The sequence below is a fragment of the Ptychodera flava genome, chromosome 22, assembly GCF_041260155.1.
Source record: "Ptychodera flava strain L36383 chromosome 22, AS_Pfla_20210202, whole genome shotgun sequence".
In the NCBI taxonomy this organism is placed as follows: domain Eukaryota; kingdom Metazoa; phylum Hemichordata; class Enteropneusta; family Ptychoderidae; genus Ptychodera; species Ptychodera flava.
The window spans coordinates 32,840,555-32,861,705 of record NC_091949.1 but is presented as its reverse complement, the minus strand read 5'-3'; the positions used below and the strand labels follow the sequence as shown (position 1 = coordinate 32,861,705).

Below are 21,151 nucleotides of genomic sequence, written 5' to 3'. Positions count from 1 at the left end.
CTAAATCGTGAAACATGATACCATAGAAATCAGTTGTCATTGAATTGTCATGGGCTAGTTGTGCCACACTGTCAGTTCTGATTGGTCAAAATGTTGTTTACATATTTACTTGTCTCAGGCTTTTAGGTATTTGTGGAGTAGGTTTCACTCAAGCCTTTCCTTGCAATCAAGGGAAATTTGATAGTGCAAAAACAATCTTAATATTCATTGAAGACTTATTTTTAATCATAGACCCTCGAGAAAAACGTTTTCCTCGAGGATGTGTTTTAATCAACAGCAACTCAGTTATACATTTAAATTATTTTGTCAGTGAACTGCTGTTGGCAGAAACTAGTGTGAGTGAAAGAAATATGAGTAAAATGCAGTATTCTAAAAGTGTTAAAATTTTCAGAAATATAATCTTACCACCGTGATACTAATATGCAGTTGTAATTGTCATTGTCTATGATATCTTCCATGCAGAAAAACTATTTCATTTCCCCTGTATCGCAAACCAGTAAAGTTTGTCCACGACTATCTTTGGTTTATCTTGGTTTATCTATGGTTTGCTCACAAAATATTCACAAACAAAAGCAGTTCTTGATGCAGTGTTATTTGCACTGGGCAGCGCAAATACCAGTGGTTACAGTATGCTTGTTCGACCACAGGGGAGCCAGGAAGAACAAACAAACAAATAAACAAACAAATAAATAAATAAATAAATGATAAAACATAAACAAACAAACAATATCATGAATAAATAAACATACAAACAGATAAACATCTATATTTATATTCTATCTATCTATCTATCTATAATAATATTATAATCTATAATATATATTATATAATATATAGATAGATAGATAGAATATAAATATAAATAGATGTTTATCTGTTGTATGTTTATTTATTCATGATATTGTTTGTTTATTTATGTTTATTGTTTATTTATTTATTTGTTGTTTGTTTGTTCTTCCTGGCTCCCCTTTGGTTCGACGTTGTGGTTTTTGACTCTGCAATCAGCAATCCACACAGACTGACAGATAAATCTCTCCACAAACTCAAATCCTTTCCATCAATTAATATTTAACTTTACTGCTCAAGTAGTATTGATTTCTCACTGTGTATATAGCATAAATTTCTTCCCGCCCTTGGCAAAAGATAACTTTTGAAGAAATGTGAGCCGAGTTTTTTTCACAAGAAGGAAGTACCTGGTATATGTTTGAGCACTGTGTGGAGTGACTGTGATTTGAGATGTTTGATAAAATTGATATTTGAAATTTCAAACAAGGTCCGCTGTCCCTACTTTGAATATGAATAGGGTCCACTACCTCATTGCTGTGTGGTCCGCTACCACCAGCTGTGTCTTACCTGGTGTTAGGCCTGGTGGTCAAACAGTTAATCTGAAGTGTCATCCAAAATTTGCAGATTTTTCCAACCACACAAATCTTTTGGTCAAAATACCATTACGAACCTCTCTGATAAGGTTATTCCAATGCATATATAAATGCATATTAAGCATTTCATTCGCCCTTTAAATGTAATATTTTTACACATTTACACAAGGAAATTCAGTTCTCAATTTACAACCATCTCTTTTTCTGTGAAATGTCCACTTACAGATCCCAATGTTGTGGAAAGAACAAACCTCTTAAATATGTCCAAATTATGCATAAAAGGCCTCATAGAATCAGCACTAGAAGAAGGCAGGACACTGGACAGCGACCACCAGCCGCTGCAGCAATTCTTTGCCCTTATGGAACATGTCATGACCCATGGTCTAAAAGGTGAGTGTCAAAGTTCAAGTGTCATAAAAGGTCAAAGGTGAGCATGAATATTGAATAACAAATTTCTCGCAGGTATCCTGTGTATTAATTTTTTCACTTCAATTATAACTCATAGTTCTCATCAAAGCCACAACGGCTGTGAATGTGTAATAAACCAATCTCAAAATGTCATCATGTTTTCCAAGAGTTTACTTTGAATAAGACCCATCAAAGACTGAAAAAGTGTATAACACTGTCACAAGTGTTCGACATCGTCAGAGTAGATGTACAGCATCTTGCACAAGTCAGATTCTGTCTGTATTAAAATTTGAAAGCATGCAACTGCCACCAGAAATTTAGTGAAATTTCATCTCTTTTGTGTGAATATTTATGATTCTTCATAATAAAATTTGCAGTAACAAAGTAACAATTCATCATTTTTGGGAATTATGAAACTCATAAAAGATTTCAGACTAATGTTGATGTTTGCACATTTATGAAAGAACTTTAACATTTTCTGATCTGATCTGTTGATTTGTTTTACTCTTTATGAATAATTCATTTTGCGTTATCTCCTGCTTGATGTGGTGACATTTATCTGACATATAATCGTAGCTATTTCAATATTGATGATTTCAATGCTCCTATTTCCTGTCTCACAGGGAAGAAGTCCTTTCTTGAGAAGAAGAAAGATTTTTGGGGTCCGTTGGAAGCTTTGGAAAGGATTATACCGGAAGCAAATGAGATTATTGATAGTGTTAAAAACTTACCAGGCATCAAGTAAGAATTGATTTACAGGGTGAATTTAATACTCCCTTAACTGATATATCTATGAATAATTTAGTTCTTGATATCAGCTTGGCAACCACCTGCTCCAGAAAAATAGGTCCATGTGTTCAAAATTTATCACCAAGTCGAGGCTTTCAAATATTATGGGATGGATTCACTCATAGGATGATGCAAGGACTGTTGGGAATGTGCATATCAAACAAAGCTGACTGTGTTATGGGGGGAGACAGTTTCAGCTCTATTTTGATTATCGTTAACAAAGTCACTGTAACTATATGGCATGGTTACAACATGGAAACTATGTATACATGTGTGCAATGATATTCTATTATCATTAAGATTTTCTTTGAAGTGTTTGTTATCCAAAGAAGCCACCAGAAGAATACAAGTTCAGTGACTTTCTCGACAATGTATCCTGTACAGGGACGTTCAAATCATAATTTCATTGCCTGACTTTAGCCCTCGCAAACTTTACAAGATTTTAAATTTTAGGGAGCAATTTCACACCACCATTAATACAGTGTTTCAATTTCTTCTTTCAATTGGACATGGATTCACCCATTATAAGGATGATGCAGTGCAGAAGTTCCATCATCCATTTTCTCTAAATGAAATAAGATTTTAATCCGTTATGTATTTTGTAAGAAAGTCTGCAAATTTAATCATGATTTTTTGCACATTTTTTGTTACGTGTGAAATTCACAGCCATAACATGACTGTTCCCTCATAAATGTCCATAAGATTTCTCCGCGTGCCTTTTGTTTTTGTATTTTTTACAACCAGCTTTGTGTAAATGTGAGTCTAAATGGAAGGAGAATTTATTGGGCAGATTGTCTATGTACGGTAACTGACACCAACACAAACATACCGGCTATGAAATACTATGAAAAATAGTAAAGAATGAGCTAAAATCATTATCAGCTTTAAATTGCAGGTAGGATAAGTCTGTGACTTGGTATAAACTACTATAAAAATAGTAGAAAGTGAGCAACCAGCTGAAAGTTAGTCGAGGAGACCTTAAACTTGTACACTACGCATATCATTAGCATCTCATTGTCAGCTACATGGACTGTGTGCCATTTATTGGACATGCACATAATAATGTGGTAGAAACATTCCATTTCCATAAAGAAATTGCTGACTCATTCTGTCAAAGCTATTAGACTAAAGAGTTGCCAATGAACCTGAAGAAGGGGTTCATACCTTGACATTTATTTTGAAATTGAAAATTCTCAATTATTTGAAGGGAAAGTAGCTGTAACTTTTGAAAAAAAATTTTCGCTGTTTTTATTTTAAATTTTAACTATAGTTTCTTGTTCTTCTCCTCAAAGCATGTTGAAATACCTATTACTTAGCTAGTCAACATAGTGTCTGTACATGTAGAATACACTGTTATTGTTTACATTTGAATTCTAATCTGCACCAGAATTCACTTATCAACAATACCAATGAAGTTTACACATGTACAGGCTGAGATGACACGCTGAATGCTGTGTATCTCAACATGCTTTTGGGAGTAGAACAGGAAACTGTGGTTGACATTAAAAGAGTAAAAATAATGAAAAAATCTGCAAAAGTTACAATCATTTGCCCTTAAAGTCTACAGTATTTCAAAACCTTGACACAAGAAGAGTTGAATCACTGTAAATCCAATGTTGGTATGGCACCCCAAAAATGTGTATTGATTTGACATTTCATCTTTCAGGACCAATCTAGGCAGAGGACGTGCCTTTGTCAGGCTGGCACTTATGCAGAAAAAATTAGCCGACTACTTTAAAGCACTCATTGAAAGAAAAGACATATTGGGGTAAGTAATTACTGGAAGTGTCAAGGTACTTGATACAAGTTGATTAGTACACCAGGTAACTCAACATTGTGACGTTTTGAGTAGGAGAAGAAACTGGGGTTTACAAACAGAACAACAATACTAGAAAATATGTCAAGCAAATATGGCCAGTATTCATCTAATGTGGCCTATGTTACAGCTAATATGGTCAATGTTACAGCTAGTATGGCCAGTATTGTAGCTAGTATGGCCAGTATTGTAGCTAGTATGGCCAGTATTGTAGCTAGTATGGCCAGTATTGTAGCTAGTATGGTCAGTGTGACAGCCAATAAGCCCAGTATTTAACAGCTGATACGGCCAGTGTTACAGCTAATAGAGTTTTAAGTAGTGGTATCATGCAGAGGGCTTTTGCCTGTTAATATTTATCATTAAGGAATGTGAATTTGGTGCAGGATGGGATTCGACAATACACCAACACATGGTCAGAATTTCAGATCTGCTTATTTATGTACACTCACTCCATCCTGACCAAGCACAGTAGCCTGCTGTTATAAGTAAAGTTGGTGTCTGTAAATATTGTATTGGGTAATGTTACTGATAAGTTTAATGGTTTGCTAAATTATGTTGTGTTGATATGTGTAGCTCATACCATCGTCCAGTCCACATAGCGTGGTTAGGTCAATGTAGCATATAAAGCTGTTTCAAGTGAGAGTCCTACCTGAGTAAACACCCTTAACTAGCAAAGTTGAGCTACTACAGTGCAAAAGCCTATGTTGCTGTATGGTTTGTAGGGGTATGTGTAGCTTACACTGTTGGCTTGTGTGAATTGATTTGTATGAGGTACAGCTCTGTGGATTCCTTTGTACATGTGTTTGGCTTGGTGAGATAGTTGGATGCCCAACAGGTGTATTGCAATTGATTTTGATCAATTTAAAATGGTTATTTGAAAAAGGTACATTTGCCCTTTTAATAAATGTACAATAGAATTGGACAGTTGTCTTGACAACCAGTGGTTGACTGGTTGATCTGTATTGACATTAGTTTAAGAAATTATTCATTTATTTATCACTTCATGGATTAATAAATCAATTGATTGTCTAACTTGCATAATCATATAAAGACTCTAACTAGCATCCTTTCTGGTTGCCTTTCAGTGAATATTATGAATCAAATGCCTTAATGGTTGAAGAGGAGGCATCAGTCATTGCTGGCTTGTTGGTTGGATTAAACTGCATAGATTGTAATTTATTCATTAAGGAGGATGACCTTGACAATCAGATACCTGTCATTGATTTTAGCATGTACTTCAAAGAGGGGAACTACCTTGAAAAACCCAATGGATCTGCTGGGTAAGTGAAATAGCTTTCTGTCTTGAATATATTTCAGGGTTCTCTGAGACATATCGTGCAGTCTTCATCCTCATCTAGTCCAAGATCTGTAATTACTGTAATTACCGATAGGTTGTCATAAAAGTGTTTGGCTAATTGTTCTGTATCTAGTAGCCTGGCCCTCAGTTGCTTGGCTTTCCTTGGCAGCAGGTACTGGTGGGCCAAACAAGTGGTGTACCTTGCAAACGCCCTCTAGTGTTAAAAGTGGTCTGGCTGTTTGTTGACATAAGCTTACTACCTAAGCAAATGATTGACAAGGGCCTCAGACTTACAAAGCAATCGGTATATCATAAAAAAATCATCTTTATTTGTAGCTGATAGTTCTCAAAACTTGATTAGGGAGGTGTCATGTCTTGGTGTGATCTGAGATAAGTATTGGCATGCAGAAAATGATCAGGAAATTAGGCCTAACACCCACATAACACTCACGGACTGTATCTCCATGTTCTGTTCTGTGCGTGTGCATACATGATTTTTAGTCTTACTCAATCAAGTTGATAATTTACCCAGTTTGGAAATAAACAGTTACAAAGTTACCGTATCGAACATTCTTGAAATAAAACTTCTATAATCAGTGTAATAAAGAATAATGACCCTACAGGTGTCAGGACAGCTCATTACACGTACAAGGACAAGATTTCTCAAGGAAATAAAAGAGCATTGAAACTCATTGATGTAGCATGAATTACAATCAGACCACAACAGCCACGGCTTCAGAGATCTTTATTTCTGTATACTTGTTACAGCAATCGGCACTCATTTGGCATTGCCTTCAAAAGGGAAAATAAATCATTTTGTATTTGTATTGACAGGGATCCTGGTGCCTCAGCTCCAAATATCACTGCCTTGTTGGACCAGAAAAACTATGTAGAAGAACTGAACAGGCATTTGGATACGACGGTTACCACACTACAAGGCAAAGTCAGGGATCTGGAAGCTGCCAATAGTACTATGAAAGAGGAGGTGAGATTGCCTGTCAATACAAAGTACCTACTTGGGATGGACTTTTTCTCATAAACCTTTTTTCCGTAAGATTCACTTGTCACTATACAGTAATGCGCAGGTAACGTATTTCTAGTGGTATCAGCAGAGAGACATTCATAGTATGTCTTTGAATCAAAAACAATTCGAAAATATATTACCCTCAGTTTACATGTGTTAACAAAGCGCTAAAGAAATCCAGTAGTCCAAGCTACGTCACCATCAAATTTTTCGAACCAGACCAGAGAATTCACGATGCTGGTTGACCAGTAGACCAGGGTATAATAAAACGGTCTAAGATTTCCAAATTTGACATGAGGACCAACCAATACTTGTCAATGCTGATCCTATGACCATTAAGTTATGATCAGATCTACTCATCATAGTAAACTTTAAACAGGAACTTCCCGTATACAAAGCCGGATTATCGTAAATCTATGCAAATGTAAAACAGCCACGCTACTTATCGGCCATGCCAAGAATCTCAAAATTTTGCCATGTTTCAGGCGTTCAAACTTCATTGTCATTGAATCTTGCATATGATGTCTGTGAATATATAGCAACTAAACTTGAGTCTAAAATAAACTGAAAAATTGTTCCTTTTTATTCGGAGAACGCATGTTTCAAAATGTGTTTCCTGTACAACCATTTGACCCCTCTTTGCATGTGTCATGAAAGTGCCCATCATGATTATTCAAATTTATCACATGGTCAAAGCGATGCTATTAGAATTCAAAAATTCCCTCTCAGTGTACGTATAAATGGCTGTGTCAATCAGTTATCCCTCTGTTGTGTGCCCATGGTCCTGTAACTTCCCATTTAAAACAAGGTAACTCTGAATGGACAACCAATATTGATTAAAGTGGCAAGCAACCTCCATTTTAGATGGAGTATCCAAAGACCACTGTCAATTGAAACCCGGTGGTCCTGCAGCATTTTCACATTATCCTGTCTATAACTGGGAATGTGAAGTCTGGAGAAACTGTGTTCCTATGTGATAAACAATTTTTTATTCACAAAGTCAGCTGTGGACTGGATCTTGACCTTTGACCTTCCAATAATTCTTTCTGTTTCTCCTCTCAGTTTGCCGCAGCCAAAAATGACATTATAACGCTACAAACAGTCAATGAGGCCTTAAAGTCGGACAATGCCTCGCTACGAGCTGGCCTAGAAAAGAAATTGGAAGTAAGTGTCCAGTGGTGAGAACTACTACAAATAAAAGCATGAATGATGCCATTCATAATTCAAAAGTTACTGATTTATATTTAAGGTGGTGAAAAATACGCACACAGTAGAAAGGTGGCAAGCAGAGGAAGTGTGCAGTCCTGCACAAATGAAGTGAAATGTGGAAATGAAATACTTTGACCTGTAGTTGTAAAGCCAGTATGTAATGGCAGATGCTCTAAAATGGATGAGTACATCCTGTCCAAGTTATCACACCTGCCATTCAACAATCTGTCAGTCAATATCAAGAAGTAATTACACTCCAATGTCATTGATACCATCCCATTAATTATTTTCAAAGTAATATACTCTCAGTTCACCATCTTGTGACACTGATAAGCTAATGTTGACACTTTCCATTCTATCGAGTAATTTTATTAGAAAACTGTCTTCATAGTTTGTTATGTTTATCGTTTTTTGCTTGTTTTACTGTACAGATTGCAAAAGCTGACATTGATGTTGAGCGAGAAACATATCAAACATCTAGAAAGGGGTTGAATGAACTCTATGAGGAAACTAGAAAACAACTTGATCAAGAAACTAACATCAGATTTGTGAGTCATTTTTAGCTCATATTTGGTTTTGTATATAAATACCAAAAAGAGCTTATATGATGAGTCGGTGGCGTCTGTATGTTTGTGGGTATGTATGTGCGGATGTTTGTCTGTCACACACAAAGGCTAACATACCGCCAGAGCTACCATCTCAGTATTTGGTGTACAGGTAGATGTAGGGGTTGAGATGTGAATTTGTTCAAATGAACACATCAGTGTCAAAAATGTGCAAATGAGGTAAGAAAAAGGGAAATCTTGCAACAAATGTGCAGGAGTGATGGCATGCCAGTAAGAAACAGGCCAACTCCACTGATCTTGAGTCATTTCCTGTCATTGTTTATGAACTGTTACATATTAACAGACCTGCTCAAACCATAGACAGTAGAGGGGGGAAGACCGTCTATACTCAAACTAAGAGGGGCTTGTTTCTGCTATGCATGTTGCTAAAGTTGACCTCCAGTACCTAAAGTTTCAGACCTTAATTACTTTTGTCATTCTTGTTTTTCTGGTTTAAATATTTCTTGTTGTTTTTCTGGTTGTACTGTGCAGAAATCATTGTCATAACATCAACGTAGAATTTTCCTCCACTGAACAGATAGAAACAACATTTATTGTTGATCATTTGTAATTACCCATACTGGTATATACCAATTCTGATCAAATTTGAGCGACACCATATAATTGCGGTATTTTTCCTAGATTTTGTCTGTATAGATGCCGTATATTAATTGTAGTAGTAGTAGTAGTAGTAGTAGTAATAGTAGTAGTAGAAGTAGTAGTAGTAGTAGTGATAAGGTATATTGTATGGAAAATGGCTGTCAACTTTCCTACCATAGAGGGCAGTAGAAGAGACATCACTGTAGTTTTACACCTACTCTGAAACCATCCATGTATTCCAGTTTGATGCAGCAATTAATTTATTTAAATTAACTTAACCACCAGTTTCTGAATTTGATAATCCAAAGTGATAGAGTGGAGGGGTTTTAGACACAAGACCACCATTAATTTCAAGCCAGGTTTGGTTACAATACTATGGTTAATTTAAGACAAGTGGCTGCAACTTTCGACATTTTTTCTCTATTTTTGTTTTGAATGTCAATTGCATGTTCATTTTCTTCACCCAAAGTGTGTTGACACTCCTGCAATTTAGTTCGTTAAAACAGAGTCAATATATATGTTTAAACTGCACAGTAACTCAGGTATTGTTTAGATTTTTAATTACTATTGTACAAACCAGAATACATTGTTCAACAATAACAATGCAGTCGATACATGTACAGGCTGAGTTGACAAGCTGAGTACTGTGTATCTCAATGTGCTGTAGGGAGTAGAACTAGAAACTGTGGTTGACATTCAAAACAAAAAAAGGTACAGCTAACGTTACAGTAGACTGAAAGATCAGTCGCTCGAGGACGCTCCCTACGCTCCCCTCCTGTGGGGAGCGTAGAGAGCGCCCTCTAGTGATGGATCTTCCAGTCTAAAGTTACAGCTACTAGCAGTCCAAAAATGCATTTTATAAACCCATTGCGTTATTGTGAGTTGATCTGGCCAACAACTCATCATGGGTGTGTCTTTCTGCAGGAAGTAGAGAAGGAACTTGAACTTCAAATCTCCATGAAACAAGAGATTGAGATGGCCCTGAGACTCCTGGAAAAGGACATCCATGAAAAACAAGATACTGTAGTGTCATTGAGGAAACAAATTGATGATATTAAAGCAATTAATATCGATCTCTATAATAAAATGCAGGTACGTTAATCATGCTAATAAACTTATAGTAATGTATTAAAATGTGAAAAAATAAATGGCATTATTTTATCATTAAAGGGACAAAGTTGGCCATTTTTCATGAATTTTGTTTGATACAAGATACTGCTTATATTATTTGACATGTTAAAGAATACTGAATGAATGGGGGACCATACATATATTTGACCTGGTTTTAGACACGATCAATGAAACCATCGCGAAAATGAATTAATGGTCATGACCATTAATTCATTTTTGCAATGGTTTCGTATCAAACAAAATTCATGAATAATGGCTGACTTTGTCCCTTTAAGGTATTTCAAGAGATATCCATCCATAGCCGGAAACAACTCATTGTAATCATGAAACAACCAATAAAAGCTTGAAAGGGACAAAGTTGCTTTTTTGACCATTTTGTGATATCAAGAACACATAGAATACTTGCATAAAGTGACTCAATGTATAAAATTATGATGGTACATAACTGAAACAGTGTCAAAAATTACTCCTTTGCTGCATGCAAACAGATAATTTTGCTTGTGACCTGTAGACAAAATGGATTTTACCTTTTCCGACATGCTTTCTGATACTATGACAAATAAAGATTGCCACAATGTAAGGGAGAGCTACTGCCCATAGCTGTATGAAATTTCATTGCAAAAGCTTGCATGAAGTGTGAACTTCATAGGACAGTGTATGTTCAGCCATGCATGGTGAGAGTTATACACCAGACCGGATTTCTTGATCAAGACCATAAAAGGTTTCACTGAATTTTAGTCTTGTCTGGCAATCTGAATGTTCAATCTTGTCTGGCTGCAAACAGAGTTCAGGTTGTGCACAGTTGACCAGTATTTCAGCATGTTTCAAGAAGTCATAATACACAAAATACTTTTCATCCAAATCAAAATACATTAAAAAAGCTCAAAAAAGAGTGACTTTATCCGTGAAAATATGCTTTTGATCTGTGATTGGTTTTAGAAATATTCAGCAGATCTGATTGATGGCTAATAGAAATATTTTACAATCTTTGCTTACCTGATCACCTTTAAACTAGGGTTGGAAGTAGACAAGGATGTTCTCTTCCAGTGTTTTCACATCATGGCAAAACTAGCCAAATAATGTTTTTGGTGAAATTTTCCTCTATACCTGTATCTTGAGGAAATGCCCTGCAAACAATAAACTCACGCAGCATCTTATGAAATCTCATTAAATAAGCTGTTGTATTGATGAGAAATCATCTCCTTAGTGACTTTCAGACCTATAGATGCACACACTTTTCGTTTTTAGCAATTCGACGGATCTCTGAAACACAAGACGGAACTTGTCTCCAAACTTGAAGAGAAAACCAAACAGATGAGTGCAACAATAAAAGATCTTGAAGAAAGGTAATGATTTCTTTAAGACGTCATTTGAGAAACCTTCATATACCCTCTTGTTGTTACATTTTATCTTTGTCTGTACCAATTATCAGTAAAAATAATACTTTAATCCACTTGTGCTGAAGTCATTTCTGACTGATGCTCAAAACTCATTTGTTACAAGGTTCAAAACATAAAAAGATTTTGTTTCACATCTTCCACCCCTTCCATAGTGAAAGTTTGGGACAACCCTACAGTTTCTTTACGCAAAGGTGGACCTACATAAAGTGAAATTGGGTAAAACAGGATAAATGATATGAAGACCAGATGAAATGAATCACACTGTGAAATTTCATAAACATTGACTTGTGTGTCTTTGTGCAAAGAATTTGGTAGACATGTTTAATTGTCTCCTAAAAAGCCTCATCAGATCATGTCATTTGTAAAACTTTTGGACATAATTCTAGGGGTGCTTCTGTTGGTCACAACCAATCATTGGTGTATTCTGTGACAGGTGTTCCCCTATGTTCATTAAAGTGTACCTGGGGTGAAAGGGAAATTGATAGCGCTGTAAACGGTGTGCATAGTCAAAATAATCCGTTGGTGTCGTAGTAAATATTTTGTACCGTGTCGTGAAATTGTGAATCCCTTTACAAAACAACCATTCCACATTATTTTCTTTTTTACCCTTCATAATGTATCCACGCTATTGTTTTTTCATTAACTTTTTATTTTAATGTTGACATTTACGAATTTGAATACGCCATGGCTGTTTATTTCTTTTTTCCCAAAACTTTTGTTTTCTATATACCAGCGGGTTTTTTTCTCTCGGCTTCAGAAGTAAAATCACAAAATTTTGCAACAAATGAGGCAAAAGCCTGAAAAGAATTCTCATATTAAGTTACTAGAACTCAATATACCCTTTCACCCCTAAAAATCTGAAATGGTTTAGTCTACATTCTATATTAGACGGAACATTTTAGAAAAATTAGGCGGTCAGAGGGTGCTGAAAGAAAGAAAATTCAGAAGTGAATATCGTACATTTTATGATTAAAGAATAAACAAACAAATTCTAACTTTTATTTTGTATTTCTCTTGTCTTTATTTTCTCATCCTATTTTTTTGTTTGTTTGTTTGGTTATATTTATCCTTTCCTCTGGTTTGCTTCAATGTTGTTCTGTGCTTGTTGTATCATACGTTTGTACTGGTATGTGTAAATGTAGATTGAAAAAAAGTGAAAAAGAACGTGTTGCCGCGGAGGAAACAGTTAGAAAGCTGGGTCTACAACTCGCAGAGAAAGATGCCAGGCGGTAAGTTTCTAATCAAGTGTAACCAAGATGAGATTTCAAGAGTCGTCCCCGAAACTTTCTCAGTAGTTTCAAAAAAAAAAGTATGTTTCAAAGGTTATCAGTTTGACTAGTAGTACACACAATTCTGAAAGTCTTTGTCAGTGTGTCCTGTGTGCATTGTATAATGATTAAAGGTTTGTGTTGGAGCCAGATTATCTCATCAGAAAATTTGCTTATTACAATTTCAGTGGAAAACAAAAGGCTATCACATCTCCATAATCCTCTTACATACTAGAACAAAGGTGATCCCAGGGATCACCAAAAAAGCCTTTAAGTCATTTGAGGTCCTGGGCCCAGGAATCGGTACAATGGTAGATTTTCTTCAACAGCTAATCAAAGTGGAAAACATATATGATGAGTTACAGGCCTTCATTAGCTTTCCTGATAGCATTCATTTCATATGGAATAAAATTTCATGTTGATAAAAATCCTAAGTCCAGACAAAAGGTATCTGATCGACTGGTCTGCAGCCAATGTCAAGCAATTTGCTGTATTTTGTGAAACTTAAAATGCCATACAAGATTTCCTACACAAATGTTTGAATTGATTGCCTTAGATTATCATATGTATTTTCTATAAAAAAAATGATAAAGATATTTGTGTTGTCTGATAAAAATCTGGATTTTGAATAAAAATTAAGAAATTGTCCTGACATATTATAATGATACATCATGGAAGAAAGTGAAAATAGATATTAGGCAAAGAATCTTTATGAAAATAGGATGAGCTGTGGGCTGAACTTGAAGCACAAAGTAAGACATTTTTGTATGTTTTGTGAAAATATAATGTGCATCCTCAAAAAAGTGTTCTTTTTTGTCTTTGGTTTTTTGCAGGGCAGCCGTAGAAACTGACTTGAAGATAGAGAAGGAATGGAGAAGTACTCTCCAGACTGACCTGGCCAAGGAAAAGGAAGAAGTTCAACAGCTAGAGACTGAACTTCAACAGATGGGAGAGTTGAAGAAAGAATTTTCAAATCTGCAACAGGAACATCTCCAGTTACAAAAAACTTGTGAAGATCAGGAACTCACTTTAACTGACATGGGCAACAAATTAAGCGAGTAAGTGTCAAATTTCGCGTTGAATTTATCATTTGCGCCTAAAAACAAAAAGTAGCATATCGTTATTTTGAAATGCACAAAAAGATAAACATATATGAGAGGGTACGTCTCTGTGACTTGAGATTTCCATCGTCAGCATGCGTAATTGATGGATATCACGACAATTCTCGGAACAGCTTCTCATATTCTCATTAATGAGCTGTTCTCATCCAAACTGAGCCCAGATGTGTATGCCCTTTTGTCCAGAAAAGTCTTAAAATTGTGAGATACACTTAGAGAATCCTGGGAAAATCCAATTTACTCCATGGAACTCCAGGAAAATCAATTTCCAGTAGTCATTGGCAATTCACAAGAATGATTTAAGCTATGGAAGAATGTCAACTGTTGTCAAAAATATTTTTGCAAACTCAGCAATGTTGAATCAAGAACTTTACTCACTCACATGTAATTTTAATACCCCCCTTCCCCCCCCCCCCCCCCCAGATCTCGACTCAAGATGGATGATATGTTTGAACAGCAACAATATCTGAAGGAAAAAACCTGGACAGATGACAAGGAAGTAACTAGCTGTAAACAGTGCAACAAAGCATTCTCTGTGTCTAGGAGAAAGGTAATCCCCGTCATCATTTTTTAAATCCAATCAAAAATTCTACTTTTTATGCCACATCAACTCCATCTTCCTCTCTTTATCAATATTGAAAGACCAGTATTTTAAATGCAAGTACAGTTTCTTGTTCTACTTCCCAAAGCATGTTGAGATACACAGTATTCAGCTTGTCAACTCAACCTGTACATGTGTAGACTGCATTGTTATTGTTGAAAAGTATATTCTGGTCCAAGGTAAACAATAGCAGAGCATTTTACACATAGATGCTGTGTTGACAAGCTAAATAGTTGGTGCTTCAACATGCTTTGGGGAGTAGAACAAGAGATTATAGTTGACATACAATACAGGAATAGGGTAAAAAATTAAGAATAGTTAGAGCTACTGTCCCGTTAATATTGATTTATTTGTAGTTTCATAATATTGGTACATGTGCTCTTGTACTAAATCACCAAATCCAACAACCAAGAGTTGTTTTCACTGAAAATGGAAAACACACAGGAGAGAAAATTTAAAAAGTAAAGCAACAACAATATGTTAGACAATAAACCTGGTACAGTTCAGTAATTTATCAACCAATCTTCATGAAAGATACGACAGAAAAAACACCCCTAATTAATGAGCTGAATATTCATTCAAATTTTAGTATAGCTATCTGAACTTCTTATTTCCAAACTACTGCTGCCTTTGAGAATTTCCTGAACTTGCAATGAAATGTGATTTCAGCATTTAAAAAAACTAATATGTGTTGTGTGTGTAAGTTTATTTTGTATGTATGTATGTATGTGCATGTATATATGTGTATTGTATTTATGTATGCATGTATGTACATATTAATGTACGTATTCTTCATGACTTTTGTTTTATTTTTACAGCACCACTGCCGACACTGCGGTGATATATTCTGCAACAATTGCTCTGACAACACAATGCCACTAGCGTCGTCTGCCAAACCAGTCCGTGTCTGCGACAACTGCCACACTCTCTTGCTTCAGAGGTTCTCTGCTTCCAAGAGTTAAATTCCATAAAGTTCATCATAAAATGGGTGTCATAATTGATTTACAGTGGTCAAATTTACAGTCTTGTTGTTGTTTCGTGGATTTTGCTGGTCTTGTTAAGTCTCTGTTCAGCTTGTCCCAAAGATAGACTGATCTATGTCAATATTTTTCACATTTAGAAATGGAAATTTGCATATCAATGGTGCTTCAGTTTACTTCTACGATTGGACAGCTGTGAACTTTGAACTTTTCTCCTGCATGCAACAACGGCTGTGATTGGACACATTTCGCAAAAATGCTTTACACAAGAAGTGAAATCTTGACAGCATGTAATTCTTCTTCAGGAAATGCAAGGTCTCAAATCTCCTCACATTATTTTTATGGATTAAATATGTGTATATATACTGTATATCAGTATTCACATTTTATTCATATTTTATAAATATTGATAAACGTTAGAGTTTTAATGATGTGAATACTTTCTAAGTTCGTTTTGGTTTCATTTGTCATTGTGTCATCATAAATGCATACTTGTTCTTCCTCAGAGCACTGGTCCTTGGCAGCCGTAATTATCAGAAAAAATAATGTGAAAGATTTGTGACTTTGCCCTCTAATAAGGAGGACATCTTGTGTGGATTTGTAGCTTGTGTCACAGTAAGCAGTAGACTTGGTACAAGTCTGTCAGTAAAACTAATTGAGTGAATTCGATGTAGTAGAGTGAACGCTATGTAGTGGAGTTATGGCAAGATTTCAACTGGAACTTACAGCCCATCGCTTTCACTCCCCACATGGACAGATGTCATGCTTTCATACAACTGACTGGAGACAGTGCACAATTGTATTGCATTCATCCCAGTCAAAGTATTTCATATGAAGAGTAACAGCTGTTGATAGCTTGCTGAAATGACTTTATTTGACAAAATCACCAACTTGAACCAAGTTTGAGTAAACAGTGAATTGTTCAGAGGAACTTCATTGGTTTATCTGTTGAATTGATTCCAGTATTCACTTTCTGATTGTTTACAAGGGTGTTGTTAGTGATACTGGTCAACAAATACTCTTGTTCCTAGCAATGGCAGAAGATGAACAGACCAGCTGGGATGAAAATTCCCACCTGATATCGCAGGTCATCGGGGGTCAAAGGTTAAAATCCATTACACAATCATGGCTAATTTCCCAGGGGTTAGAGTTCAAAGGTTTAGATATAGACCCAGTATGCAATCATGACAAATTCCCTGTTGATAGTAATGGTAGACAGATTACAAAAATCTTGCCAGACTCGGTGACTGTGATGTGATCAGACAAAACCATGTCATTCAACATTACTACTACATTGTCCGGGTTGTAGCAGTTTATGTTGCACATGATGATTACATCTATCATTGTTATGTGAAGATATGTTGCACTTCATGTCGCAATCATGACATTGGAGAGATGAACTTGTATTTCATCGTTTGTCAGAAACCATGAGACGTGTGATCAACATTATGATGAACAAAACCGCAAATCATATAAATGATGTGTTTTAATAGGGTTAGTTGAACATTCGATGTTACACAACTGAATATTATATAGAAGAGTCAAAAAAATGTGCAACAATTCAGATTTGTCACATTTCTGGTAGGAATATGATTTTCATGTGGTACAATATAACCCATACAGACTGTCAGACTGTACCATTTGATCCAATCAGCAGTCTTCGGACCCTGGTTCCCACATTAGTACTTACTGACATTGACATTGACTGTTTATGTAATTTTAGTCCTTTGTTCTCAGTGTTTTTGTCAAGGGCAGTAGTCGGGTAAATATCACCAGGGTTTCCCAGTTATTTCACTAAAGTTCTCTTTGGTAGATCAGTGCAATCAGAATAGGGTCAAGCAGAAGTGTTACCATGGTTTCCAAATCATTTGGTGATGTTCTCCCAACCAAGGCAACAACACTGGTTCTTCTCTGAAAATCATGCACATTTAGTAAATTTGCTCGGTGGCAAAGCTGGTAAAAAATCTGCCCCTTTACGTTGCCTTCACTGTTTTGATGCACACTTGCAATGCATGAGTATCTTGGTTTCTTCTGTTTTATCGTCAGTTGTCTAGGCAACGCTCCATGGACTCATCACTTTGACATTCACTGCCCTATACGTACAAGTAAGTCATCGATATTTTCAGATGTAACCTCATTGACGGGTTGTTTACCAACAATAATTTTAACAGTTACCTGTGTGTGTGTTTCTATGGAAACTAGGAAATCAACAAATGAAAGTTATGTTGGCAGGGTTCCCGCTTGATATTTAATTTATGTATAGGATGCTAGGTAATTGAATTACATTATCATTGAGTGCATATTTGTCATGTTTTAGACTTAATTATCATCACTTGGTAATTTGAAGGAATCTTGCCAATATAAATCTAATTTGGCAAAATTTGGTGAATTTGTTATGTTGCATGTCTTTTGATTATTTAAGAAGTGACTTGTGAAAATTTGTAAACGTCACCGAGTATGACTCAACTTTTATACATTTCTTTTTCATTGATTTATATCGCTGGTCCACTTTATACTTCATGCTCAATTTGACAAAATGTCGGAACAGATCATTAGAATGGATGTTTTCATCTGCCCAGATTGCCAATGGAATCAGCACTAAACCAATTTCAGTTCCAAATCAGTGTAGATTTCTCATCTCAATGAACAAACTGATAAATTAGCATCAAATTTTACCTTCATACAGGATATTGATTATATCTATTCTGGGTTACTTTGTCCGTAATATTGTCATTTTCCAATTTCGTAAACTGATCACAAATGTATCCTTACAAGAATCTTTGAAGCATTGCTATATTTACGACTCACTTTTCAGATAGCCTTTGGGAAATGATTTCAAGCCATTTTATAATTTATGTTGTGCTTCTGAGTTAAATCTGTATATTTTGTAAAATTATGCTGATGAATTGTTTTAAAGTTAGTTTCACAAGGAACGGGCATTTGGTAAGGCATGATATTGGTAAAATTTTCTTTAAAAAATCAATAAGGTGACCATGGCAAATAGAAACACGAAAAAACAGCAGCAAGTATCAAATATATTTTACCTGTATTCTAGTAACATGATCATATTATGTCTATACTTAGTAGTGTAACATGTCATATTTGCATCAGATGTGCGGCTGTATAACACACACACATCTCAATGTATCATGTTTTTTTCAACAATAATGAAAAATTCATTTGCTATGTGATTTGTAACTCACAATGTATGTCAGACCACTGATCACATAACATGTTGTATTTCACCAGTAAGACAAAAAACGTTATGTTGTTTGTAACATACAACAAATCTATGTTTGAGGGTCCATCTGACAACATATTATATTATGATGAGACATAAACCAATGTGCAGTGCCTCAGAAGGTTATATGTGATTGGTCAATCATCATTATTTAGAGCAACTTAAGGACCCTGAAACAAGGGCTTTTTCCTACCTGATTGGCTGTTGAGAAAAATGGGTTTTAGTCAACCAATTGGCTAAGAACTTCCAAGGTAGCGCACATTAGCCCTTTCACAGTGTATATACACCCTGTGTGTGTTTGACTGCCGACATATAAAGTGTCATGTTACAGTGTAGCATATAGTAAGATATATGTTGTAGTGCAATGTGAGGACAACATATCCATGTTGCAACATAGCCGGTGATGTAGCAATGTTCAATGGAGACAAATGTTAACCAATGGAAATGATACACAGCATGGCAATGTTGTCACATTGTAACAACGACACAGATGTAAATTTCTTTTTCATAGAGAAATTGATTAATTAATTAAGTGTACATTATTGTACTCCTTCATACAACTCACTAGAGAGACAAATTTGCCATCTTTTTAAATTCAACAGTCAAAATATCACTGGACAGATGTATTATCCTGCTTACTGAAACATACAAGGAAAGACTTCAAATGTATCCTAAAGCCCTGCCCACGTGTTGACACTTCTTGAATGGAATTTCTTGTTTACACCTTCAGTACCTCCTGAAAGTCATCACAAGTCAAACCAGCTCTTTGAAGCCCGAACTGTCTTGGTGAGTGACTTGGCATACATCCCACCCTCATTACCTTGAATACAGGTCCACCCTTCCCCTGAGAACAATAGGAACATACCAAAATGTCCTAGTTAAAGGGATAGTCAGGACAAACTAGATTTAACCTCACATGTGAACTAAGTTAACCAGAGTGATGTCACAGAATGGTGATATCTATCCTCTGAGATTATTTCATGGATATATTTCCAATCCACAACAGCGGAAAATATGAACATAAGAACAGTTGCAGTGAGGAAACCTGAGTATGAATTTAATTTGCAAATTCTTGTGTAATTTTTGACACAAATTGATGCATTCCAAACATCTTTTCAGCTCACCCAGATATCCAACTCTTTATGTTTATTCTCAGAATTAAGCATATTTTTAGCTCATACAGGTTTTCCATTCATAATTTCCAATTTGCAGGAAAACTATCATTTGATCATGTGTTATAGAAGGTAGACTTTTCTTATCGATTTCATCAGTACGGACATAAACGTGAATATCAACACAAGGTCAAAAGGGTAATAGATCAGTAAATATTCAAGAACTCCTTTATTTTTTCATTTGTGTATATGATGTATCTTTTTAGCTGTGCAATCCGAAGCAAATTATGTACTGAAAATTTGTTCGTAAATTATGTGAAATGAGATCTGCGGCAAATAACGGTAGGCTGTATAGTGCGCCATCATGAGGCAAAAAATAGTAATTCATTTGTTTTAGTAAGTGTATGCTGTTAGAGGGCGGTAAGCAAATGGCATGTTGCCAATGGAATGACTTTTGGGACAATGCTGTGTATAGTGTACAATTCTCATTTGTAAGTTCTTCATTGCCTTTGTGATCGTCGTTGCAATGAATTAAATGATATATGTGGTATTGAACTCTTGTCTCTCTTATTTCGAGTTCTTATTCTTTCAGAACTCTTGCAAACTACATGAATTTGTACAGTATTACAGCTGTAAATATTGTAAGGGTGCCAGTTTCCGAAACATGAACAAGTCAAATAGTTGCCATCGTTCAATAATACCGCTGAGGAATTCGGAATCAGACACCTTGCCCCTACTCGCTAAAATTCAAATTGTCAAAACATTAATGGATCGGATACCCTACATAGTTTTGTAGCCACAAAAATGCCATCATTAATATTGATATCGCCAAACTGGGAAGGCGGTTGATCCTTATCATGGCACCTGGAATTCACATTTCCATCACAATAACAATTTGAGAATGGTATCTAACATACCAGAATGGAAGTTAGGGCGACTTTTAGGTCGGATCGATGCTCATGAAACGTTGGGTTTGGTAGTTAAACCTCCACATATTTGTACACTCTCTCTCTCTCTCTCTCTCTCTCTCTCTCTCTCTCTCTCTCTCTCTCTCTCTCTCTCTCTCTCTCTCTCTCTCTCTCTCATGATCTTACTTCTAAGGTGTTTTCGTAACTCTTGAAAAATTAAACGACTCAGCTTACTACCATAGTACGATTTCTTAGACGTTCTTAA

At 35.7% G+C, this 21,151-nt stretch overlaps 1 protein-coding gene across 5 annotated transcripts in view; it reads left to right on the top strand.

Annotated features, from left to right (window-relative positions):
* LOC139123228 (RUN and FYVE domain-containing protein 2-like) overlaps positions 1–20,533 on the top strand; it is a 42,552-nt gene extending 22,019 nt beyond the window's left edge. For 3 of the 5 annotated variants that reach the window (XM_070689346.1, XM_070689349.1, XM_070689347.1), the window contains exons 2-14: positions 1,605–1,769; positions 2,411–2,528; positions 4,243–4,344; positions 5,478–5,672; positions 6,524–6,674; positions 7,776–7,877; positions 8,354–8,470; positions 10,052–10,219; positions 11,507–11,604; positions 12,801–12,887; positions 13,760–13,984; positions 14,468–14,594; positions 15,464–20,533. In XM_070689346.1, the coding sequence (XP_070545447.1) occupies positions 1,605–1,769; positions 2,411–2,528; positions 4,243–4,344; positions 5,478–5,672; positions 6,524–6,674; positions 7,776–7,877; positions 8,354–8,470; positions 10,052–10,219; positions 11,507–11,604; positions 12,801–12,887; positions 13,760–13,984; positions 14,468–14,594; positions 15,464–15,607 (1,799 nt within the window). In that variant the 3' untranslated portion in view covers positions 15,608–20,533. The remainder of the gene's footprint in view (positions 1–1,604; positions 1,770–2,410; positions 2,529–4,242; positions 4,345–5,477; positions 5,673–6,523; positions 6,675–7,775; positions 7,878–8,353; positions 8,471–10,051; positions 10,220–11,506; positions 11,605–12,800; positions 12,888–13,759; positions 13,985–14,467; positions 14,595–15,463) is intronic. The other 2 variants (XM_070689348.1, XM_070689350.1) reach the window with 1 other exon arrangement.
* The last annotated feature ends 618 nt before the right edge of the window (positions 20,534–21,151 follow it).